The sequence below is a fragment of the Anser anser genome (genome assembly GCF_964211835.1).
Source record: "Anser anser genome assembly, chromosome: 4".
Classification (NCBI taxonomy): domain Eukaryota; kingdom Metazoa; phylum Chordata; class Aves; order Anseriformes; family Anatidae; genus Anser; species Anser anser.
The window spans coordinates 15,010,985-15,038,120 of record NC_139724.1 but is presented as its reverse complement, the minus strand read 5'-3'; the positions used below and the strand labels follow the sequence as shown (position 1 = coordinate 15,038,120).

Here is a 27,136-nt window from a genome sequence, read left to right as displayed (position 1 = left end):
CTGAAAAAGCTCTGGACAAAACATGGGAACAATAGCTGTCCCCTCCACACGGAGCACACAGATATTTTCAGAGATTAAGCAAAACCTGGGTACCAGCTTTAGTTCTGGTTCCCAAGACCCTAACAGAGACATGTTCTTTCTAGTGCTTCTTCTGAAAGCAAAGTCCCATTTCACAAGGCTTGTGACTGCTGCCAGCACTTCAGTGGGCTAAGTGTCTTTTCCAGAAATCAGCCTTGTGACTGCTTCAGCTTTCTCCTCAGCTTCCCGGAGAGACGTGGCCAGCACCCCACAAAACTGACTGCAGAGCTTCCAGCAACTGCTCAGTGCCTTGGATGGCAGAAATGTACAGCTGCAGGTTAGATGAGCCTACTTCGAGTGTGTCTCCTTCCAGATTCATAGATCTCAGCCATTATTTGGGTCAGACCTTCCAGGAGCCCAGGACTCTCCAATCCCTGCACCTTCCCTTCCTCATTAAAGCTTTTATCAATTCTTTCCTCTTGTAAGCCACTTGCCCTCTCCCTAACTTGGGTGCATTAAGACATGGGTCTATTTTTTCACCCTCTGGGAATGCATACACCATTTGATTTTTTTTGTGTGTGTCCTATTGACTGTCAAACGCAAACCAGTCTTACGGATTTCCTAGTCTATTCTCCACGTGAAGCCCAGATGACCTTTTCCTGAGGAATGCTTTTTGGCCTTGATGTGCATTTCATCCTTATGTTGCTACGTGGATCCATCCACCTTCCATCCCAAACATGCCTGCCAGCCAACAGGCAGCTGTTACAAGAACACCCCTTGCCGGCACACGTACAAGTTTGCAGTTTGTGGACAGGACTCCAGGATAGACAGCATCGCCTGGGAGTCCTGGTTGCTGCCACCAGCTTCCTTTGTACAATTCCTTAGCATAGTGCCTTATTTCGTAGCATTTTCACTAGAAAAGCTTCTTATTGCACAACACTCAATAAGCTATGGTTGCTTATCCATATCACCTACTGGCAGAAATGCTCGATTCTTTTCTAACTAATTCAGTGATTTCTAATGAAAACAAAAATAAGGGTCAGTTTAGTGGAAGCACAATAATAAATTAAGCTCTGTTGGTAAATAGATATCACACTGAAATATGTGGGGCATAGAAATGAAAACTAACACGACCCATACCATCTATCAGCAGTGTAGCCTGCAGAGAGTCTTCGCAGTTTTCAGACACCTCGGAAGTAGGTTCTACTGAACAGGTAAATGCCAGGCATGCAGAGAAAATACTGCCGTTGCACAGCCACAGGTAGGCTCATAGAGCATGCTGCTGTTGATGCTTTGTGTTTCACAGTGCTGAGTCCATAGTGGAACTTTTCATAGGTTGCTTACCACCACTTCATACGAGCCACCCGGTAAATACAAGTTCAGAAGTCTACAGCTGCATCTCAACTCCTGTAACCTCATTACAGCCCCCGAAGGTGGGCCACTGCAGCATTCAACTTCTCTTTATGACCAGAAGTATCAGTAACAACTTAATAGTGGAGCACTTATAAGGTATTTTCAGTTTAAAGCCAGTTTTGTGGGAGGTTTTGGTAGTCCGAATGATGAACTGCAATATCAGTAATCTCATCCACCTGTGAATGGCAGCTGCTAAGCTGGAACAAGAGCTGCCTTCCATTCTCTGCAGAGGAAATTAAGAACAGTGAGGGCCCGCACGGAGCACCTACGGTACTGCATGGTTTCTGAAATTAAAGACTATCTTCCGTCTTTGGAGTCTGAACTGAGTGCAGTTTCCAGAGTTCTTGGCTGTACTACATAGTTTTAAAAGATAATGTCATTTCCAAATAAGTGTTCGTACAAAACCCCAACAAAAACCCCAGAGATTTGATAAACACGAAGTTAAAAAATACACCCAAGAAAGATTAGAAATAACATTAGAAATGTTATTTGTTATGAGAAATTTCAACTATACAAAATCGTGATATCTGTAAACAGCTAGAGAATAATTCTGTAAACCAGCTGCTCCAAGATTTATTGTTCACGTTCTGAATAAGATTTGGGACATGTGTGAAAGTAAAAAAATGCTAGATAAAGAAGCGATAAAGTGCTCTCTCCACCACTAATCTGCAGAACTCTACCACAAGATGCCAGTGGAAGATACCTTAGAAGCATTCAAAACAGCAGTATTTGTTTCAACATACAGAAAGAATACTATCGGTGTTAAGAAAAAAGATTCAGTAAAGTTACTTTGGGAGTTGGATCAACCTCTAACTATTTAGATGTGGAAGGAAACTTTATTCTTAGACAATCTGTCGCACTGCAGGATGCTTACAGCTGCCCGATGCATTTGGTACAGGCCACCATGTTAGACAGACATCAGTGGTATGTGGATTTGATGCAGTCCAGCAAAGCTGATGTTCCTGGAATTGTATGCAGCTACTGGATTCAGGAAAATGGTCAGAATTCGTTAGATGCCTCACTTGTAGCAAATAATTCAAGAACCAAATTCAGGCATTTAAAATAAACCATCTCAGAGTCACTATTTATAAACATCACCTTTGTTTTACGCATCTATGCCTGTCCTTGATTGATAGCTTTATGTACAAAGCTCTCAAGATTAGACATCTTCTTTTTGCCCTTCTTCACAAAAGCAGCAAGTAGTAACCAACTGGGTCTCATACAAAACACATATTGAGACAGATTTAATTAAAAAAAAAAAATCATGTAGCTGCTGCTCAAGATGACACAAAGCAGCAGCCCAAATTTTGAGTGAGAAGCAGACACCAGAGTTGAACAATTTTTGAAAACACACCATGCTTGAAATCCAGAAAGCTTCCTGCTTGTGGCTGTGTTTCCAGCTGCAAAAGCCCTGGCAGGGAGACCCAGCTAGAGCTGAGCTTCAAGCAACTTGGCAGGGGATGCTGGACACATTAAATAGGGCAGACACAAGGCATGCAAGCAGGTGGCCCTGGCCTGAATTCCAGTTTTCAAGACCCACACACAAGTGAAGGGGATGGGGGACAGCCCCTACAATGAGACACCAGGGGCAAGCCCTGCCACCTCTTGGGGTACCAGACACGCATTTGCAGCCCTCAGGAGACTCCCCATAGGACCACTGCAACAATCAAAACAGCATGGTCCGATTGCTCCTCATTCCCAGGGCAGCACCAGTGCTCCTGACCTCAGGAGGATGCTGCTCATCCTCTAATCCACTCCTCCACAACCGGAATAGAGTCTCCCTTGAACATACAAGACAACTGGATGAAAGCAAACCATTTTGTCCATTTGCACAAAATCTGTGTTCCTGACTCTGAAGAAGCTTCCCCTCCTACCACGTTTCAAATTCTGAAAAAAAACACAGATATGGTCTTTTTTTTTCAGCTGTTAAATAGGGGCTCGAAATACCAAGCTGAATTACAGACGCAAGCTTTCTTCTGAGGAAGGAACTGCTGCAGGTTGTTCTTTGTGCTGTACTTCCTTCACTATACTGGACCTATCAGCACCCTCTTTCACTCCCATTCCTTCTTTCACCTGGTCTCAGTGCTTCTGCTTTGCTACTTGTCTGAGAATGAAAAAAGCAAATAGAGTCAAAAAAAAAAACAAAAAAAAAGAAAAAAAAAACTTTTCTCCTTGGTCCTTCTGTGTCATGCCTACAAGTTAGCTGACTCCTTTGCCCTCCTCCCTCACTAGTTTATCAGAAAAGCAGACTCCGCTTTCTGTAGCCTTTAGAAAAGATGAAGAAATATTTCACACAACCCCAGTTCAACGTGTTGAAGAGTTTCAGTGAGCAAAGACAAAGCCCTTAAGAGGAAGTCCTTTCAAGAAGTTAAAACTCCTCTCCCAAGTTTGCAGAGTGGAAGGATGTCACTTACCAGGGTTTGCTAATGAGTAAACAAAAAAGGGGAGAAAAAAACAGAAGAAAGCAAAAAGGACCTTCTGCAGAATTTAACAGCCAAATGTCTAGTTTGCAGCTATCATCTTCCCCACTCTCTACAAGATCATCCTGGCTCGGAATCAAGCTAACCAGTTTGCAAACCTCATTTGAATTCTTAAACACAAGCCTAATTTATCATGTTCCTTTCTAAGGTCAAATCTATTCTGCATTCTTTTTTCAAAGTTTTCCAGCATAAGTACTGTAGCTGCATAATAAAGGGAAATGGTTATTTTATGGAAAACTTCATTGAAAAAGAAAATAACTCTGCATTGCTGTAGCTATTATGAGCTGCAGCTTTTATAATGCACATTGGTACGCTCACAGGTTTTCACAGGAGCCTTGTACTCCTTGCAACTGTCATTGTCTTATATGTATATATACACTTACACATATATATGCACCTAATGCTCAGAAAAGATGAATCAAATCAAAAGATGTCAGAGTGCAGCAAGCTTGGGAATTGTGTCTTCTCAATACCAGCGCTTTGCTAAACCTTGGGGCTGAGTAGAACAGTCGTTGACAGACTTCGTAGGACCAGCGAATAGCTTAGGCATCTTAATTGCTAAATATCTGTATTAGCTTGAAGTATGGCTGCTACACGGGTAAATGACAAATTGGAAGGCCCCCAAAATGCGAGAAATAATGCAAGATGAGCATAATACATTTGGCTACACAAAGGAAGCACAAATTTCAAAGCACATCTCTGGTTCTTTTCTCTTAGGATGATCTAAGCTCACAAGGGATACAAAAGATTCCCCACAAAGATCTCCTATGCTGTGCAACAGTGTCATGTCTCAGAATTTGGCTGTAATTTTCAGAAAAGCCTGAGTGAGTCAGTGCTAAATACTGCTGAAATTAAATGCATACAGATAATTTGATTTTCTTGAATAAGCACTTGTGCAGAGCTACTAATAATTCAGATCACCAGTTCGGTACTGCTAAAACCTTGACACCATATTGCTCCACTGCAGAATAAACACTTGTTTTTATTGAGAAGTTACTTCTATTCTTTTCATTTGTCCTTTTTTAAAACAACTTTTGACATAACATAGGGCTCTCAGGACCATCAAACCAGCCTTACAAGGACTCAAAAAAGGGATGCTGGAGGAGTAACAACTGTGGTTGGTTTTAGTGGAACGTGACAGGAGTTGCTTCCCAGTGGCAGAGGGTTTCTACTGCTATTTCTAAGCATTTGGGATATCACCATAGTTCCTGCACCAGGACTCTACTTTGCCCACTCAAAGTCTTAGACCAGAGATGATTTCCAGTGAAATTACAGATTAGAGCTTGGTGACTGGATGTAAGTAGCACGGCAAGACGTATCAGGCAAAGGGTTACTCTTCGAATTGCTTTTATCTTGCAGTATTTAAAGCTGTTTGCAATGCTAGACTGAATCCTGAGGGAGGCAGGCTAATAGGGAGAGCACAGGAGAAATGTTTAAATGTATAGAATACTGAAGCTCACCACATAAACAGTCTCAGCTGTATCCAATATATCACAAGCATTGACAGAGCTGGGTCCATGACAGATGGGTATACAGCATGCATTTGTAGTTTAAAAAATAGGGTGCAACCATCTAGCTCAGATAAGCATAGACTAAGAAGTCTGTACGCGTTCACAAACCTGGACAGTTTCAGTCAAAGATCTGACCACGGAAGTCCCAATTTGATGGGCTGACAACTGACTTCAAAATTTCTATCTCTAGGTGCTTCTGAAAATCTGAAGTTGATTATTCTGAGGTGTTGGGCAACTTCAGAGCAGGCAAGCTGAGAGTCTGTGTCAAATGCACAACTAGACTTTTGCTTTCTGTGGTGCCCCACGGACAATTCAGTCCAGAGGTCCCAACAATTTCCTGTCTCCATGGTCATTTCCCATCCCCATGAATTCTAACTGCAGCAATGATTTTCAGGGGAAAGTGATTTCTGACGGGGAAGGGATGAGCCAGTGCCACTGGCACCTTCAAGGAGGCCCTCAGTTCACGGCCAAGATCCCAGGCTGCCAAGTCCCAGCCTGGCTTTCCAGGCTGAGCTCCCAGGCTGGCAGGTGTTTTCTCCTGTCAGGGTGGAGCAGCCGTGGAATGTCAGCCAGGTTACCTGAAGAACGATGCCATCATCATCCCAACAATTTCCTATCCCAATGATGGTTTCCCATCCCAATACAGTACCTGGAGTGCTGAGATCTCCAGCACAAGGCCATGGACCTGATGGAGTGAGTCCAGAGGAGGCCACGAGGATGCTCAGAGGGCTGGAGCACCTCTCCTATGAAGACAGGCTGAGGGAGTTGGGGTTGTTCAGCCTGGAGAAGAGAAGGCTCCGGGGAGACCTTACAGTGGCCTTCCAGTGCCTAAAGGGGGCCTGCAGGAAAGCTGGGGAGGGACTCTTTGTCAGGGGGTGCAGTGATAGGAGAAGGGGTAACAGCTTTAAACTAAAAGAGGGTAGGTTTTGATTAGATATAACAAGAAATTCTTTACTCTGAGGGTGGCGAGGCACTGGAACAGGTTGTCCGGGGAAGCTGTGGGTGCCCCATCCCTGGAAATGCTCGAGGCCAGGCTGGACGGGGCTTTGAGCAACCTGGTCTGGTGGAAGGATTGGAACTGGATGATCTTCAAGGTCGCTTCCAACCCAAACCATTCAATGATTCCATGATGCACAGCTTTAAAGAAGCCTGTGCCAGTTTTTATACCAGCTCTCAGGCTCTTAAATTCAGTAAGCCTTTATAGTTATGATTTTTCCCCACCTTTAAAAGTTGGGAGTATTTCAAAATTCTTCTGCAGTGAAATGTAGTGCTCAAGGAAAACAAATCCAGCTGCAGTTCTCTAACAGCGTGCAAGGGACATGCTGAAAGCCCTCCAGGCATTGTACCCACACTAACTCCCAGAGCTCAACCGCTGAAATTCAGGCTAGCTCACAAAAACAGGTTTCCCAGTTGGCAAACAAAAAGCCAAGCAAAGGGGAACAGTTTCCTAGCCAACAGTGTTCACTAAGCCAATGTTTACCTGGAGTCTTTTCTGACTCTTTAGGACAGTGCCATGCTCCGATCCAAATGCAATCAAGCTCTATTCTCTTCAGGATTTTGCCCAGTTTATTCATTATTCCCAAGCCAACATACTTTAACAAGATGGAAACAGACCCAAACTGACCCACCCAGGAGAAACTACCAGGGAGGCCTTGAGTTAGGAAAGCATTTCTGTTAGCACTTACATTGCTCCTTGCTCAGGGGAGTATGGACATTCAAATGCTTTCCTGAAGAGTGATTTCTCTGAGTCTTACCCTGCTTCTCTCCTCATTAGTATCTCACTTTTTAGTTTTGTCCTATTCCCAAACGTTGACTGCTTGAACAGCAGAAGAGACAGCAGAAGAGACAATCCCCCCCCCAGCTGGATAAAGTCAGGGTTTCCTTACAACAAGGCTCCAACCTCACTGCAAAAAAGCATACAAATGACTGAAATTCAGAACAGAGTCTCAGACCATTTTGGAGATGACATTGAACAAGAGATTCTTGTTCCCTCCCCCCGTATCAAAATTGATGATTTATCTAAGCAAATTGTGAATCCCTGAAATCTTTGTTATACCAGCATATAATTTCCCCAAGCAGCTCCCTGCATCTGTTCTTGGACATTTGGACACATTTTGACACTTCTGAAGGCAAGTAGACACGGAGAGGTGACATAAGCCTGCCCAATAACATACTGCCTTTCACAATAGTCACGACAAGGGAATTATAGGCTGTTATTCTATTCTTGTCGGCTGGAATGTCTTTTAACTACTTATTGTTTATTTAAAAACAATAATTCTCCATTTTAAAGATTCACAGAGCAAATAAGATGACTTGTTTTTCTGAAAAGAAAATTGCCCTGCAGACGTGGATGGTCATGCAACCAGTCTGGGGTGACAGCTGGTATTTAAATGGAAAATTAATTCTTCTCAGTCTGTCAAAGCAGGGACCTCATCTTCCAAAAGAAGTGTGAGATTGCTTAAGCCCCTGCATATCATAAAGCCACTGACAGGAAGAAACGAGTAAGGTGAAACTAGAAATCATCTTTTCCCAAAGAAAGCTGCAGCTCCCTTGCAAACCCTGCTCCCACATCCCACGGGGGTTTCAGTAGGGTAGCAGAGGCTAACAATCATCGAACAATGGTGGCAATCCAACAAATCCTAGGGAGATAGTGTGCAACTATGATAAAGGCTCACACTTAGCTCCTGCTCACGCTCACCCCGGAGTGTATTTTTATAGTCTGCTTTTGAGTGCCGAGACACATCAGCAAAGACGAAAGAATGGGGCTGCTCAGAGCCACAATTGCTCCTCACTGTGGGATGCCACCAGTAACTTATTTCACTCTACAGAGCTGCTTATCCTCTGCCGTATGCCTCCAACCTGCTTTCAGGACAGGCTGCCCCAGTGAGTGCTCCCTGTTGGGTGCCTAGGAAAATCTTTGTGTGCACTGTGCTGTGCACGCTATTTTCAGCTTCACTGCCTTTCCCTGCCTGCTCCCTCCCAGCAAGGACTACCTTATGCACAGCCACTGCACAGCACAGCAGTGGAGCCCAGGAATAAAATCCTCAGCAGCTTTCAGGGAGGTCCTTCATGCTGTACGTACAAAAGATACTCTAAATTGAATTTTTTAAATTCTTGGCCTGTGTGCATTTGTGATACTATATTCAGATCCTCTTTGATGAGTGTCTTGATGGCTGAAGCAAAACAAAGACTGGTAATGTAGATATTATACAGTTTCTTTTCAGAAAAAAACTCAAAGCAGAAGTATTCTAAAAGATGTATTGCGACAGCCTTTAGCTGAAGTACATCCATTTAGTTCCAGGCACTTCCAGGCAGTGACTCCTATGTATTTGAAGATCTGCCTGAATATGATTATAATTATCTTCAAATCATAGCTTTTATGTTTCTATTGTACAGTTAAACTTCTACTGCTATTGTAGTTGCTGTTGTCTCCATCCTCCCACAGCCCTGTAGCATAGCGAAGTGCTACCAAATTGGAGATGAACGTGAAGCCCAGACAAAATTAGGGCAAGCCCACAGACTAGTCTTCAGGAACAGCTTGACAGAAGTGGCACGAGACACCTAGCAGAGCTGGGAACCAAGTCAGCAGTAGGCATGCATAAGCTGAGGTTTATGTATGCTAGCTCACAGAAGCCTTCATTCAGTAAAACGCTCGGCTCAGTTTATCTTGAGGCTGTGATGTTTTGCCATTGTGGGTCCTTCCACCAGGAAAGGAGACTACATGCGTCCATACACACATGTAGGCTGCAAGTGAACACCCTTGATTTTACAAACCCCCATGGTCAGCACATGGCTTGAGCTTGTGAAAGACCTGCCACGTACCGTGTCACATGCTCCTGCCAAACTGATGATCTGGATGCAGATCATTGGTTCTGACTGCAGATGTTAGGAGTGCACCATTCCTAACAGATGCATAATCTGATTAAATATGAAATGCAATGATATTGTCAAAACCCATTAATCACTTTCAAGACACATTAATGTAGGCTTTACTGACAGCTGTGATGATTACACTGTCTCTGCAGGTAACATTGCTCAAAGTTACCCATTGGGTCTCAAAGAGGAAAAGGTGTACAGTATGCAGAATATACTTAAGTGCACTGTACAGATACTTCTGTCATGGAAAGTTTGTATTACTTATATTCCTGCAGCTTTCTTTAGGTAATTTAATACCTGGTTAACTTTCCATGTCAGTGCATTGTTCAAAGACAAAGTGATGACTTGCCAAAACTACATGGATTCAGAAAACAACTGCATGCATGACAGGTCTATGTATTAAAACAACTCCGAAGAGGTATTCTATAGGTGAAACCTATGGGCATCTGAAACAGAAGAATGCTTGCAAATTGCTTGATTTAGCACACCAGAACCCTGCACCCACAGAATATATTGCACAGGAAGGCCTCCCCACGATTAGGGCATAAATATCATAGGCCAAGAAATCAATGTTTACGTCCAAGTCCCATGGTTTAGGTAACCAAGACCTGATTTTCCAAGATCGTGCAAGCATTTGTTGACCTCCATGGCAAATGCTGCTACCTGGATCTTCTCAAAAATCACTCAATGCAGAACATGAGCTACATTCTTACCACGGCAGAGCACTGGCTTCTTGTGCTTTAGTCTACCCATGTTGCTCTAGGACAATGAGCTTTCCACAGGTCCTATCCTCTTCTCCTACCACATCCGCTATTTTCAAAGCCACCCCTTTGCCTCAGTGCAAACAGCTACAATTCTTGCATGGAAATACTAGGATAGCAACTTAGTAAACACCATCTGCTTGCATCCCTTTCCTACTCTACCACTGTTTGGGATTGACCCAGGTACCTCTGTTAGCAGGGCACAGCTCCCCAAGCTGTGGTTGCTCATGTCTGGGATGCAGGGAAGAGGAGCACAGCAGGCAGAAGAATTCACAGGACTGCTATGTCAATTGAAATGGCCTCTCTAACAGACACCCAAACACCTGGCTTCTTGCCCTGCGAATTAAGTTCGCACGCACTCCCTTGAGCTATGGCAGTGGGTCTGAAGGAGCCACACTATTAATCAGTCTTACACAGTCATGCAAGCCTCCTTTGTTCTGCGGCCTCCTGTGCTCTTAATGAATCTATTACGTTTAACCATCCCTTCCCAATGTTATCTCCACATTTGTACATAACTGGAATTTATTTCAACATCTACTTGTAGCCTTTTCTGAGCTTCATTATTTGACTCCAGCCTCATATGACCTCCAAGACTTTTGAATTAGTTAACTATTTTGGCCTGAGTTTAAGACAAACAGCTGCTCCTAAGGCCAGTAGACATTAAGGAGACCAACAAGAGGCAGCCATTGGTAATATTTGGGAGTGAATAAATTCAATTGTTTGACACAACAGGGACATGCCTGTTTTATTAGTCAAGACTTTGACCATGAGAGGCTACCCAAGAAAAAACAATGACTTGTCTATAGAAATGACCAACCACAGTGTTGGGGAATGGTAAAGGCCAGTGCATATTCACCAGGGAAAAAACAAAACAAAACAAAACTATCTTGTCAAGGTGTACAGTAATGAAGTCTAGTGGCTACCAGTAAGCTACCATACCAGACTTTCTCCAGGAAGATGCTAAATAAAAAAGCATAAATAAAAGTCCACTCACACTTTCACTACATGTAAGTTTTTAGCGTCTGCAGTATCCTACCACAAGCACATCAGCAGCATAATTTCCTGTTACGTGCCAGATCACCTCCTTTCATTTGTTCTGAACACTTAGCCACCTACCACGTTTCCATGATGTCTCCCAGCTCTTGTGTTTGAAGAGGCAACATCCTACCCCTGTTTCCATTCACTCGCTGAGGCGATCGGCTCCGCGGTAGGGGCGTTTTGCAGCGGAGCGGGGGATGGCGGCGGGCAGGGCTTTTTTTTTTTTTTTCTTTTTTTTCTTTTTTAGGACTTTTTTCCTGCCCCGAGGCCCCTCGCGAGGGCGGCTGAGGAGGCGCGGGCGGAGCCGGCAGCGCCCCCTGCCCGGGCCTACACAGCCGGGCCCCGGGGAGGCGGGGATCTCACCGCTGGTTTCCGCCGGTGTTTGTAACCTGCTCGTGAGGAGCCCAGGATGTAGGATGCCATGATTCCTCCCTAGGTGCAGGACCCTGCATTTGCCTCTGTTGAGCTTCGTGAGGTTCCTCTCTGCCCTGCTCTCCAGCCTGTCCAGGTCTCTCTGAACGGCAGCACAGCCTTGCGGTGGATCAGCCGCTCCTCCCAGTTTTGTGCCACCAGCAGCCTTGCTGCAGGACTGGAAGCAGGGCACGTGCGTGCAGAGTTAAGAAGCCAGTAGTGCCAGCACGCTGCTATGCCACCGCTGCTCAGGGCGCTCGGCTGGTATCTCTGCGTGGCACGTGGCTACACTGCGCACGCACAGCAGGTTGTTCCAAACCAGGCATCATCAAGCAGGTGCACCAAGCACGGCATTGCTAGTCGGTCGAAGGAAGGGATTGTCCCGCTCTGCTCTGCGCTGGTGCAGCCTCACCTCGAGCACTGTGTGCAGTTCTGGGCACCACAGTACAAAAAGGACGTGAAACTGCTGCAGTGTCCAGAGAAGGGCTGCAAAGATGGTGAAGGGCCTAGAGGGGAAGACGTATGAGGACTGGCTGAGGTGACTGGGCCTGTTCAGCCTGGAAAAGAGGAGGCTGAGGGGAGACCTCATGGCGGCCTACAGCTTCCTCACGAGGGACAGAGGAGGGGCAGGCGCCGATCTGTTCTCTGTAGTGACCAGTGACAGGACCCGAGGGAATGGTGTCAAGCTGTGACAGGGGAGGTTCAGGCTGGATATCAGGAAGAGGTTCTTCACTGAGAGGGCTGTCGCGCACTGGAACAGGCTCCCCAGGGATGCAGTCACGGCACCAAGCCTGTCAGAGTTTAAGAAGCATTTGGACTGTGCTCTTAGTCATAGGTCTGAATTTTTGGGTAGATCTGTGTGGAGCCAGGAGTTGGACTCGAAGATCCTCATGGGTCCCTTCCAACTCGGAATATTCTATGATTCTATGACCATATCACTCATGACCATAAACTGGATCTTTACAGCCACTTTTCCATGATTTACTCATTATTCAGAAATTACATCATTTTTGTTGCCTTTATTTCCACAGTGTTTTAATTCTTCCTCCCACCTCAGCCATCTTGTCAATCTAAGGACTTCATTCTGCAATTTACAGGATCAAATAGAGGATAAATGAGAAACCTGACAGCTTCAGAACAGACCAAGATTAGCACAGCAGTCCAGTGTGTATTGTTGATCAAAGGAACAGGGTTTGTATTGTAAACTCATCAAAGCAGGGACTTTTACTATGCATTTGCACAGTATTTGCCTCAGTGGGGCTTCATCTTATCTATGTCTCTTGGGTGTTACTTAAATTAATAAATAGCAAAACGATGTTAGAAACAGGCATTTACAGAGAAGAATAAGAAACACTTGTAGTTGCAGGTCTATGAAGGTGCTAAAATGAGCATTAGAAGCATTAAGATGAGGTCTGGTGAAGGGAGGGGAAAAATGTATTTTGTAAAGTGACATGGAGAGGGTTTTTGACATTGAGAGATGTCTCAGGTCAAAAACAACAGTACCTGCACATAAATACATATGCATATAACTGCCATACAACTATATCAGCACATAGTTGCCTATGAAGAGTAGCATTTTGTATCATGTAGTTGGGAGAAAGTTATTACAAGGAAACTACCTTTCTTCACTGCCTCTTGACATGAGACCTTGAAAGCTTGAAGGGTGCAGCATTGCACAGTAGTGTCAGAAGCAGACATAGGCCTTTCTTAGCTGGACACTGATGCATAGACAAGTTAATAGGACAAATGTTAGCCCCGTTAGCCCTATGGATTCATGAGATAATCACTGATGTGAAAACTAGAAACCTTGCTGCACAAAAAGCTAGCAGTGTTCATGTTGTACTGAACTTTTATTTCACTCAGCCTCTGATTGCCTTCGTGATCAGAAGGCATTCACGACTGTGGTTCAAAATCTCTATAGTAACTGTTACCTGACACTACAGCCTGAGGAATTCCTAACGTGACCTCCTTGGTAAATGTCTCTAATGGTGCCCCATAAAAGCAGACAAATCCATTGCAACAGAGCAACTAGAGGTATAATAAAATCATTGGGTATGAAGAAATTGTAACTGAAACATAGCATGTTAGAAAAAAATGGAGATCTGTTTTCTCTCAGATAGGATCAATTTTTCCTTTGGGGAATATTGATAGATATCTTCCACTCTAGGCCAGAATCTGAGCTATGACCAGACTTCATGGGAACTATATTTGTAGGTTTTTCATGGTCCCTTCCCTGTCTTGCTTCATCACCAGACATCTCTCCTATTAGGTTTGCTGCTGCATCACCTACATGCTCAGTTGTTAGTAACGCAGAGGAATTAGGTGAAGCCAGGCTCTAGCTTCCACACCAAATTTATTATACATAAAATGCAGAACATCCCATATCACTGGAAAGGGAGTCTCGTCATCTTCCCAGCAGCATGCAAAGTGAAATGGGCTCTACAGCCTAGACTTCTGTTAAGAAAAACATGTTATGAATAATTTTGCAAAGGCAAAGCCTGTGGAAAAAAAGCTTGCACAATAAAAAAGACAGTAGAAAGTAGAGCTTCAGAATCAATAAAGCAGATCCTAAAAGCTGAAATACCTCAAACAAAAAAGTCAGTGGATAGGCTCAAATAAGTATTTCTTATCAACGTTTTTAAATGGCTGGGAATTTAAGCAAAGGTGTCAGCATCTTGCAGCAAAAATAGTAATGGCACAGTTCTTTATAGGGAGGTGTAGAGCTGACCAACAGTGCATACAGTTTTCACAGGCACCCATCAGCAAGGGGAAACCATCCCCCTTGAAATTCAGGTCTTCCTCCTTGTTTAGTGCCAGAGAGGATTTCTGCTCCCTGTAGCATTTGGATGGTGCTGCCTCTGTGTGAAATACCTCCTGCTGTATTTTCAGCATTGCTCTGGAGCAACATCGGCAGCTCATAGCATCACTCAAGACAGAGCTCAAACCCAGGCTCTCTAAAGGCATTCACTGAAAGCCCCCTTTCAGCAAATGGCTGGCCCCGGAACAGGGGGGCTAGTCTAGAAGTTATCTGCTTTTAGCTATCCATCCAGAAAGCCCAAGAGTACTGGAAGAGAAAAACATGTATTCCATATTGACCTACTGGAAATTATTATTATTTTTTTTTTGTAAAAATCATATTCGTCAGCATCCAAGCACTTGAACTCCTCCATATGTACCACACAGACAATCTGAAATAAACCTAAGCAATCACAACTACAGTCAGTTCTACATGTTAAAAATTTTTAGACCAAATCCCCATTTATACTAAGGCTGTCATTTAGCACAGTTGCAGTATGAGACAACCACTCTCCCATGCGAGCACCCGGAAATCAGTGACTCACTGCTGCATAGGGAGTCATACTCGTGTTTTCAAACACATTCTTGTCTTCTAATAAAAACATGAATTTCATAAATCTTTATTACACCAGCATGAAAAATACAAGCTTCCCTGCCAACTGTCACTCACCTATTTATTGCCACAAGTCTACACCCAAATCCCTTTTGCTCATATCAGCTGATTGCCACTCCTAAATGGTGCTGCAGAGACAGTTCAGTCCCTTCTTGCTTGAGGAGCTACTGGCTGTTAGAAAACACATGCAGGGCTGGTTAGGCAAGCAGTGAGCTCTCCCCTGCTTCTCCAGGGGAGAAGGAAGGAACAGCAGACACGTGCAACCCTGGAGACTGCAGGACTAACAACCAAGACTGATTCATAATGTACCGCACAAACCAGTAATGCTCAGAGAGGTGTAAGGGCTTCTCATCATGACCACACACTTTCTGCTTGGATTTCTCCCTTCAAAGTTTACTTCCACTGCCACCATCAGAAGCAGCCACAAAATAGCTCACCTGGAAGCAGCACCCTCTGAGCATGGAACAGGTCTCCCAAAATGTTGCTCTGGTGCCTCGAATTTGGCCAAAGGAGTGCCTACTGGGGGCAGTGGAAGACAGGTTTAGACTTGCAGTGAGCCTACCTGGATCAATCTGGTCAAGCAAACCACTTCAGAGCAATATCCATACCCCAAGACAATGCAGGAGAGTAAATGGAAAATCATCTTTCCAAAGGAAGAAAGAGAATTTGCTGTCTTTGGCTAGAAGAGACAGAGTACTGAACTGTGCGTGTATACTGTTTCATACCAGGAAACTATTCAAGTTTATTAAACAAAACAAATAGCACATTATAGTGGGCAATTAGCAGCACAAATGCATGTCACCCTGCAGAGACATGAGATTGTTTTCAATATATTGATATCTAATGGTACATTTTACCTTTTTCTAAGAAACAAAAGAGCAGTTGTCCTGGAGTTGGCTCCTTTCAGGCACATACATAGCCTAGTTTAAGCCCTCAACAGTCACCTGGAGGAATTCAATATTGAAATGTCTGTGTAGACAGTTGGCTAGATAGGAAATTTTAGTACAGTTCTGCATTTCACATAGAAACAATATAAAAATGTAAGCAAGTACCAGCCATTTGTTGCACTCTGAAAAGTTAGAGGAACTTGTTCTCTGAACCAAGCCCAAAGTCAATAAAAATTGTAATGGTAGAAGACCAGCCCTCAGACCAAACAATTTACATGGTCATTTATAAGGCATTTTTGGTGAATGCTTAATATCAAAAAACCTCAAGTGCATGTATGCTCCCTCTTTATTCTCACCTTTCAAAGAGCACAAAGCCCCTCCCAGTACAGAAGGTAGAGACACATCCCTGTGATACTGGAATATTTCCTTTCTCCTCCATCAGGCCACCACTGTCTTGCAAGACAGAAGATACATCTATAGCCATGAGCCCTCTTGGCTTGCTGCTACCTCTGTGCAGAGATCACCAAAAATATTATTTTACCGCAAAATCAAGTGTAACGCTAACATGGCTCAAGATAACGCATTTGAATAGCAAGCACAGCTTGAGTAAGCCAAAGCAGACTCAGGGCTTACCAGCCTTTTCTCAAGCACCCTTAGCAGCTCAGATATCTGAAATAAGGTCATGGTAAAGAATATAGGGAAAAACAGTGATAACACTTTCCTATTCTTCCTTATGTGATGGAAGTTTTATGAAATTTGCATCTTCTGAGTTCTCTAAAAAAGAGCACTTCTCCCCATGTCTTCAGTTTCCATGCCAGACATTTCATGTACTTAAGAGGCACCCAGTTGCGCACGCTGGCATATAACCATACCTTTTTCCACATGGAGATAATAAGTCTGATAACGGATAATATTCCCAGTGTCTTTTGGGAAAACATCCAAAAAGTTCAGCCTATGAAATGCAACAGAAGTGCTCTGGGCAAGGTCCATTTCCTTGTGGACCGATAGCCAGCACCCTGCTGAGGGATGACTCAAGGATGCTCTGGGGGTGACTCACCTGGATACAAGGTGACTCGTTCCAGGAGGGCAGAGCAATACAGCTCCCCCACGGATCTCAGACTACAAAGCGAGCATTAGCAGCTGCATCCAGTGTGAGCAAATCTCAAGCTAAAAAAAATAATCAGCTCAGAGCTTGCCAGCCACTACTCAAACAAAGGTCAAGGAATCCAAAGCATACAGCAATTACCCTGATCATTTCTTATGAAGATAGCAAGTTTCCATATAAAAACAGAAACCTCATGGAGGTGAAAATTTCTTTGCACTTACTAACATTTATTGTGCCCTAGCACAGGATAAAAGGCTGGCAGAGGAGCAGACAGCAGTGTTACAGCTAACAGATCTATTCTGGCTTGCACCCCTGCAAAAAGCCTCCTCCACAGCAGGAGGGTGCTGCAACCTCCAGCAAGTTCAGAGAGCTACGAGAGCAAGGTGATATTTTCTTCCCACCCAAAGAAATGATGACAGAATCAAGCAAAGAATTCTGCAAATCCCTGCATCTCAGAGGGGAGAACAAGAAAATCCAGAAATAGTTTAAGCTAACCTGCTTAAATAGCAAATCCCACTGGAAACATTCTTCTGATCGTTTTAAATAAGATCTGCCCTTGGAACAACTTGCAACAAGCTGAGGAGGAAGAAAGGTGCTGCCATAATGGTCTGGGCACAGAACAGCAGAGAACTGCTATTTCTCCATCATACCTTACCCAACCATGTATGGGATTCCACTTTCAGGCTGTGATTTAGACTGGCTTTTATGAAGGCATTTTACTGGCTGGATTTGCACATATTTAAATAAAACATTTCAGGGAGCCTGTGTAAACCATACTGATGCACAGCACAAGAAAATCATTCCGTTATTATTCACCCCATATCAAGATGAATGCAAGTAAGGTTTATAACAGGAGCTATCTTTCAAATATCAAAGTCAACACAGACCTGTCACAGAAAAACAAATATCCCACACACCATAATCTCCCATGTGTGATAGTTAAAATCTGCTTAAAAGCAGGGCAAGAGTTGGAGCAAAACCTGTGCCAAGTGTTGGCATTGGCAGAGTACAGTTCCTGGAATAACATCACATAAGCAGGAGAATTACTCATAGAAGATAACATGGTCTGAATTTTTATTATTCTGGAATTTGCCGAAACACAGCTTGGAGAGGAGAAGCCAGGCTGTTGATGTGTGTGACAATAGTGGTGAATGTTGTCTGTATTTCACAGACAACACGCTGTCCCTTTCAATAGCATCAGCTCTGTATCTCCGTGTAATCAGTTCGGTTTAAATTTAGAACAGGAGCCCGTGGCCAGAGAGCATTAACACTTCTGCAGCACTTAAACAGTCAACATTTGGGGGGGAAAAATGATCAGGTGGTCCATAGTGCATGCACTTTGCTAGCTGTCAGGAGGTTAATGGTGTGCCTCAAGCACAAGGCTAAATTAGGATGTGAACACCTTAATCTACAGTTGCAAATGCTGACAGCAATGGCACTTCATCAACTATTTTTGCAGTCTTATTTGCTGCATATCTCCCTGATTTCTCAAGCCCGTGCCACCAGCCCTCCCTCATCTCCACATAAATTAGCTAAATGACCTCTTGTAGCCTGCTTGAAATGAAAATTGTCATCTGAAGGAGAAAATAGCTGTTCTAAATGTTTGCAGGGAATGGAGAGGGTGTTGAGGATTGCAAGCTTTTCTGCAATACAAAAACCTCAAATCCATGTGTCAGAAATTAGTCTTATCTGATATTCAGAGCCAAGAAATGAATAATCTTCCCTAGAAAAAGCAGATCCCTTCTTCATATTTGCATTTAACATTTTTAGGCCTGTAATGCATTAACAATCTATGGATCTTGTTCACGAAAAACGTCGCTGTAGCAGAGCTGGAATTTGTCCCTTTGTTATGTGCGTTGTATAACACAGGTCCTCTGCCATGCTTCTCAGGAAAACTGATGGATGGAGGTGTCTGAGCGGCCACCACAGATTCACTGATATTATGCTGTTGAAAGCTTTATTGCAAGGATTCATTAAAGCTGAGCAGTAGAGACAGCTTTAACCTTACACTGGCAGTGTTTGAGGGAACAGGAGATACCCAAATTAGGAAACAGAAATTAAAATATTGGCCACAAGTGCAATAAACCAGCAGTTCTCCAGTTTGTTACATGCACCCCTGAAAGGATTAATCTCAGGACTGCAACAGAAATAAGTCAGTGGATTGACCCAGGAGCGAATTACTTCCTCCAGGGTAAGTACCTTCAAAAACACATCTCACAGCCATCACGAAGCAGTTTTAATGGAAGCTCCTGATAACTTCATCACAGGTTCCATGGTCCATCCTGTGGGGAAGAAGGGCCATCACCTCTTCTACCTGCTGCCTGCACTTTTATTCAGGATGCCGGTGGTCTCCCCCATGACCAGGGCACAGGAGTGGCTCACTCCTAGTTCCTTGAGGCCGGGGACCTGAGGCTGTTTCTGTCTGAGTTGCCCTGAGTGGTCAGTAACAGCCCGTGTCACTGCCAGGGACTTGTCCTCCACTGGGCAGGACTTGGCATCTGTCCTTGTTGAATTACAGAAGGTCCCACCGCACCCTGCCTAAGCCTTCAAGTCTCTGGTAGACAAGCTGTTTGGAAATGGAGGAAATGCCACTTCTCCCACCTCTGACAGCTGCTGAGAATACGCCAGCGATGCTGAGAACCCTGTTACTCATTGCAGTAGTAGACTGACATTTCACCTTCACCTGTGTGGACCAAAACTCAGTAAACACGTCTTATGATCTTACTAATACCAACACAAAGTGTCCATATGTGTGGAAAACTAAAAAGAGACAGAAAAGGGATAGTGGCAAAGTGCCTAGCTGTGCATTCATCCCCACAACTAAGATACCTATCACCCACACACAAAACCTGTGACCATGTTATCAAGAGGTCTAATAATACTATCCCCAACTTATATGGAAACTCAAGAAATTTTAAGATGCTTTAGCCAATACGTCTTTTAAGATGGCAGAAATGCATCTTCAGGCAATAGCATGATGTGGGGGGATTTTCTCCAGAAAAATGTCCTCACGAAGAACACAGAAGAGTTGGAGAATCTAACATGCCCATTATTTCAGGACAAACCACTTCGTCATTCTCCAGGCTCTGGGAGCTAAATAAGCCTCTGAGTCTAAGATCTGACCCTTTAAAGGGGTGCGTGACAGAATTAAGGCAGAATAGCTAGACTGCAGTTTGTTCATTTGTGAGAAAGCCTAATGAGAAGGCTAGGACAGCAAGGTATTTGCACATCCCAGTGTAAAAGGACACTTCTAGCACACACCATGCACCTGAGCAGCACGATGAAGGCCCGGCTGCCACACCTGTGCCTTTGATGCTCACTTTGCCAGTTGACTTACAAGCAAGATTACTGGATGCATTACTGCAGCAGCTGAAACTCATCTAAGGAGCACCCTGGGTGAACACCATGGAGAAACGCCATATTAGATGCATAAGAATTACTCAGAGAAGAAAGTGGACTAAGAGGTGAGTGAGGACACCCACAGGTTCCTCAATAACCACCAAATTTTTGGAAATCAAGTAAATTGCAAAAAACATTTGCTTCAGCAAGTCACAGCTCTGCCTGCTTATTTATTTCTGCTTTCTCAAGAGTAAGGGAAGCTACAAAGCAGGCTGCATGGACACTGGGTTTCTCTCCATACAAAAAGATGGAGATCATCTCTATATAGAAATAAATGAGCATGATTAGCTTGAATATCCTGGGAGAAGACACCCTACACACTGGCAAACCATGCAAATTGTCCAGGCTGATCCCAAAGCCTGTTCTCCTTCCTCTTCGGCAGAGAGGCTTCTGCAGCCATTACACAGGGATAAAGACACAGCCTCAAAATTACCACACCAGTAAATCCTGAAGAAAGGAGCTGCAGCATTTATGGGGCTTGGAGAATTCTCTGCTATATTACACACAGCATATAACCATCCACATATTTTGTGTTTGTTGTCAAGTTCCCCTGAATCCCTTTATACAATATTACCAAGCTGTATTAAGAAAGCTTCATCACTAGCTGAGAATCAGAGACACTGTAAAAAGGAAAATACACATGTGTTTGTGGCCACCTTTCTTCAGAAAGGCCATTAATACAAGGCTGTTAAACAAGTACATAAAATCATGCCTGAAGTTTCTCTACAAAAACCAACACTTTTCTAGGTTGGGATGAAATCAAGTGAAATCAGTATTCTTCTTGCCTTGAGATCCTAAGCATAGCATTGCCCACCAAAGATTAAAAACTCTTACGAGGAATAGCTTCTAGAGCAAATATAGAGGACTTGTGCAAATATAGAGGACTTTTTCCCCAAATAATCCAGTGTTAAGATGCTCTTCCTTTGCACACACTTGCCACAGGGCTATTGCTAAGGGCCTTTTTCAGCACTGAGATATTCTGACTCACAGCAACTCTGTTCAGATGTCCCTGGCTTCAGCTTTCGTTTGTTTTCAGCAAGGCTTCCCAAGTCCCATATTCCTTGGTGGCTTCTGAAGGGAAGGTTTTGCATGCCCAATTCTGTCCTCTAATTACAGCCCATGCTTCAGAGGGACCTGTGTCCTGTGAAAGGCTACACACAATGAATCTGACAATCCCATCATCGCCCTAGAGTGCCTCAAAGTCTGACCAAAACCTCATTAGTCTCACACAGGTACAGCAAAAGGGTAGAGTTTCAGAGAAGTAAAAGACTGAAGTCTGACTAAGCAGCAAGGAGTGCTATATCCATTACTTCCCAATGTAATGGTGAAGGGTTTATTTACATTTGCTATTCAGAATGCAAACTCCTGGCAAACACCCCACAGCAGGTTTGCTGAGTGTTTTAACTGCAGGAGAAATTCTTATCTCTTTGGTGATTCCAGACCAGCAAGCAGAAGATGTAAAAAGATAACTTTCATTACCACAACAGAATGTTTTTTTCATAGCAGTTGTTACCCCATTTGGAAAATACTGCTTGATATCCTGTAATCCCTATGCATCTGTCATTTCAGTTTATTAGTTCCCTGAGTATATTCAAAGCTGTAAATGGAGAAACTGAGCTGTCTGGGTTTCAAATTGAAGATGGGAGCCAACTGACAAAATACCATGTAGCTGTTTCAGTTTAATAATCCCACGTGGACAGATGATGCATCTACTGTTCCTTCAGAAGCTGATTTCCCAAACTCAGTTATCATGCAGATGGTAAAACCTATTCTTTGAGGGTCAGGATTAAAGCCAATGGAAAGTGCCATGTAATTCATTGAGGCTAAATAGCTATTACTGCTACCTGGAAGGTAAAACCTATTTCCAATAGGAAATGCTACTTTTTATGACAGCTAACATTTTCCAAAACCTTTCTAAGCACCCAAACTTTAAAAATAATCTCATGTCAGACACTGCACAGAAGCAGGCACAGTTCAATATAACAACAGATGCTTTCCTGGCCATGTAATCCAAGCCAGTAAATGCCCCACGGGAAAAGCATTCTCTCTCCTTCAAATCCCAAGCGGCTTAGGCACCCAGTCTGCCAAAGCCCAAAAGGGATTGAGCTGCTTCTACAGATGCCAAAGCATCCCCAGCACTAGAAACCAAACACCTTTCCCTTGCAGCCTTGAGAAGGATGCAGCATAGGTGGAGTAATGCCTTGGTCCTGTGAAGGGTCCTGGCATCCTTGCTATAGCCTGAGAGGTGGACACATCCCCCAGGGCTTGCTGATGTGCAGTATAAATCAAGTGATGACATTGATTTAACAGCTGTACTGGAAAAAACATAGGCACCTCTATGCCATCTCTAGCACACCAAATACAGCATATGTAAAACTTGGCTAATGGTCCAAAACCAGAAAAATATTATCCCAGTGTCTTAGAATAAGTTGATAATATTTATTACTTTGGGAATTACTAATTCATGCAGCTCGTGCACTTTATTTTTACTGGAAAGAAAAGGAGTTTAATTTAACCCTGGCATTAAAATATACTTGCTAAATGTAGTAGTGCATTGTTGAAGACAAATTAATTTAAACGTGAGGCTGACTCTATAAAACATCAGAATCACCCTTCCAAGGCAAAAACACTTTAAGAACATTTAGGTCTTTAAAAACAAAATTAGTCAGTGACTTAAAACATCTTCTCTTGGTCACAATGAAATGCAGTTCTCCAGCTCAGCTGCATTTCACTCTTTTTATGCCTGCAAAACAGGCACTGGCCAAAGTTCCACTTTTTTGTATTCTAAGATCTTCCCCTCATCTACAGAACTGACTAACTGACTAACACTCAGTTTTACCTGGAGGCATTTGCAGTCTTATTAAGGGGCATAGTGAGCTAAAAAAGGTATGACCTGCTCGTGGAAACAAACTGTGATTATCAAAGAGAAAGCCACAGGGCATTCATCATTAAAAACTGAATTAACAAGGCATTCTGTATTTCCTCTGTAGAATTTTCTTTGACAGAGGATTTAAAGGATGCTCTGGATTCAGGAGCTCAATAAATATATAAAATGTCATGGCAAGCCTTCTAACGTACCTCCTGACCCACGCTGGCATGGTACCACACCAAGGCTGGCACATCATGTTTGCCAACAAGGAACAGTAGAATGCAAGACCAGACTTTTAAGTCTTCCTCAAAACTTGGACCTTGGTCAGGGAATCCAGATAGACTAAATCCAGGAGCTCCTCCATAGCAGCTACCAAAAGGCATACTTGTTTTCTACATCGCTGCAAGGACCTCTGTTTGGCCAGTACTTAGCCAGGTCCCAGCAGACAGAGGTGGAAGGCATTAATGGGGGTTTTTCCTTGTATTACAGCATCCATCTGAACACTTTCTCTGCCAGGGGTTGTTTAGAGTCTGCCTGCTTTTTTTTGTGGATTCTCATACAATTCTTTTCCTCAAGTTAATGCACTCCACACAGACCTTTTTGACTAGAAGGTATTGTGTTTTTAATCTAAGTTCTCTGTAGAGGGACACATGCTATCAATATCTTTGAGCAACTCCCCACTGCAGTCAGCAGGGAATTCTGCTCAAAAAAATCGATGGCACAACAAAGCCTACGGTTGTTGGGGTTCTTTTATATATTGTGTTATAGCTTTCAAATGAATCCTGGCATTGATCCTTTAAAAAATATTAATGAAGAATTAAATGAAAAGGGGAAAATTGACAAAATACTCGCTGCAGTCAAAAGGCTAGTAAGGGCAAAGACAGTAACATGCTGCTAGAATATTAGATGGAGAATCCTGATAATGTCATACAATAACTTTGCTGTAAGCCCAGCAGGTATTTGTGGGGATGTCTGTATCATTTGATTATTTATTACAGAAGTAGCCAAAAAAAGCAGAGTAGAGCTACCACTATCAGAAGTGAAGGACTACAAAAAACTGGCCCAAAGGAGGATGTTCAACAGTATGTGAAAACCTTCAAGCACATCTTTACCACTAAAAGGAAAAGGATGAGCTCTCCTAAATCCTTTAGGCTGACAACCATAACTATTAGGTGCAAAAAACTAGCCTAGTGCAGCAGCTTTGCCAACATGTACCAGCCCCTGTAACTACAAGAGATTCATTTTTACTAGCTAAGGAGCCTCCTCCATCCCTCTGAGCTTTAATGGAGTTGTGATTAATTGCACCAAAGTGGATCTGGCCCAGTCTTTTCAATGCAACACTATTGATTTACTCCCATAGCACAAGTAGTCCACCAGATTTTGACATTGAAATATGATCTTCTTTAATGACACCCTCTCTTAGTAATATCTCCCAGCTTTCTCTGTTATTCATTCTGGGATTTAGATTTAATTTGGGTGTTGTTATGTTGCATATACTTTTATTGTGCTCTGTTTACAAAATGATTCTTGCAATTAATTACAGTAATGAGATTATGGCTAAAAGACTTAGAGAATGCTGATTAGATAATTAATGATTGGTTGTTGTTTGTAGCATTTTATTGGAAATACACTGTGGGTTGGTCTCTCCCCTCTCCTTTTTTGGTCTTCCTTGCCCGAGTTCTAATAGGTAATTGAATAAATGATTAGTGAGAAAGTAGATTACATGAATCATATTTAACCCCTCAGCACTTAGACAGGAATCCAGAGTAATATAATGTGAGGAATATAAGAAATCAATTTCTTTGGTATTTTCATTGTAGTAATTACAGGCTGAAAATAGTTTTAAATCAGACATTAGTACAAAATTGGCAAATAGGCTGGACCTGAAATAAGGAGACTCTGTGCAGGAGCAAGTGATGTTGGAGTAGCTGCCTGACAGCAAGTCCAGGACCGATCAACATGCAGAGGGGCTTACTAGGACAAAGAAGAGCTTGACCACGTGTGGCCACATCTAGAGTCAAACGGCTGACCTGGAGAAAACATCTCCTTTCAATGCCTGGAGCTGAAATGAGATATCAGGTCAGCCTTCCTCTGCTGTCAGCAAGCTCCTGGGCAACCCTTCAGCCAAGTTGAAGCCCCATCTCTCTTCAGGGCCAGGCTGTACCACAGGTTACAGCATACGACCACCAAGAGCTAGATGAGAAACTGGTGCAGCCACAAGAAATTCCTCCAGCTTAACCAAAGGCCACACTCATCAAAACAATGCCATTAAGGCCATCTGGTGCGCTTTCAGAAAACTTGAAAAATATATAGAACCACAAAGGCAAACATATATGCACATATAACAGTCGGATTAAGAGAACTCCTGTTGACTTCAGTCTCAGCTCCAAAAATTCAGCGCTTCTGAGAGCCAGACTCCTCAGGTCTCCAGAAGACATTCATTAAATGAGGAAGCTGTGTTCAGGCCACTGAATACAGGTCCTGAAGCAAAGGTCCTTCCAGCTGTCTTCACTTGACAGAGCCCTCACAGAAAGTCCATTCTGTATCATAACACAGGTAGGGACCTCGTGGCAAAAACCAGCCAGTATTTAAATAAGTGATCATATTCCACGTGCAGAACTGGCCAAATGAAAGTTGCTGGGCAGCCTTAACTTCTGCCTTCCTGGAAAAGCAGAGCACTTCCCCAGGTATTTGGCTTGTTTTTTTTTTTTCCTAAGTCTGACAGGTCTTGTTCAAAATTTTAATTAATTAATTTATTTTGAGCTTGCTGAAGTGTTTGGGTGTTCTTAATTAGCAGAAAAGAATCAGCAAGGAAAGCTAGAAGTCTACTTTCAGCTTCTTATGTTGCTCACCGGGTGCTGATCTCTTCTCTGGTGACCAGCAGTAGGACCTGAGAGAAGGGCACGAAGCTGTGTCGGGGAAGTTCAAGTTGGATATTAGGAGAAGGTTCTTCACTGAGAGGGTGGTTGGGCACTGGGACAGGCTCTCCAGGGAAGTGGTCACAGCACCGAGCCTGACGGAGTTCGAGACGCATTTAGACAACACTCAGAAATGCAGTTAATTTTTCACTCAGATACAAAGTTACATTGTCAGAGAAGGAATTATGGTCATTTCCTACCATTCTGTAGAAAAATCAACCCATGAACAATTTAGAACTGGCCTGAAATGACTCCTCCATACGATTTTTGCCAAGATAACTGAGAATCCCCAGTAAAACAATGCCCAGGACCAGATGCAACATTTGAGTCTGGTTCTACAAGACAACTTTGAGGCAGTTTCAACATTGTCATGTGTCATGTTGAAGAGGCATCTTGTCCTGTGAAGAGATGTGATTTTCCTGTCCCTAAGCCTGGAATAGGTCCATCTCAGACCTGAAAATGCAGGATTTCCTCCCAGGGTTTTGGCCTAAAAACAGCCATGTCACCATCCTGCAAATGAAGAGATCAAGACATCACTGTCACCCTTCTTTCCAACCTTAAACAGTCCTTATATCTGTTTTTCTATAATAAGCTAGAGTTCAAGTATTTAAAAAAAATATTTCCTCCCTTATGACCTGTGCAATTGGGTCCAAAGGCTTTCCTAAATCCCTCTGAAGGGTAGAGAACATGCTCGTATTGAGCCTTTTGGGAAAATCCAGGCTTCACATACCTTAGCAGGCAAAAGCTTTTGAAAGACACCTCAGGCACAGGCGCTGGGTAGTAGACCATCTTGCTCACAGTAGTTCAAACGTCAGTCTCCACAAGTAAGGTGGAAACAAGGATAAGCTTCAAAAGGATGTAAAAACAGACTTCAGTGTGCCTTTGACACAAGTCACTATTTTACCACTCCTGTGACAGATTGCCAAATTCACTGAGTTAAATTGCACACGCTAACATCAGAGCCTGGCTGCACTGTGATCAACATTATTCCACCATGAGTCAAACCACCCCGAGTACAACAGATGACATGCCAGCCTATTC

General features: G+C 43.3%; 1 protein-coding gene across 18 annotated transcripts in view; it reads right to left on the bottom strand.

Annotated features, from left to right (window-relative positions):
- LOC310898156 (uncharacterized protein) overlaps window positions 1-26,583 on the bottom strand; it is a 176,488-nt gene extending 149,905 nt beyond the window's left edge. For 9 of the 18 annotated variants that reach the window (XR_014583003.1, XR_014583004.1, XR_014583005.1 and 6 more), the window contains exon 1: window positions 11,176-26,582. Coding sequence is in view for 1 of the 18 variants with exons in the window: in XM_083832678.1 (XP_083688804.1) it covers window positions 11,176-11,222 (47 nt within the window). In the remaining 17 variants the exon portion in view is untranslated. Of the gene's footprint in view, window positions 1-11,175 lie in introns of all 18 variants that reach the window. The other 9 variants (XR_014583012.1, XR_014583013.1, XR_014583014.1 and 6 more) reach the window with 3 other exon arrangements.
- Between the last annotated feature and the right edge of the window lie 553 nt (window positions 26,584-27,136).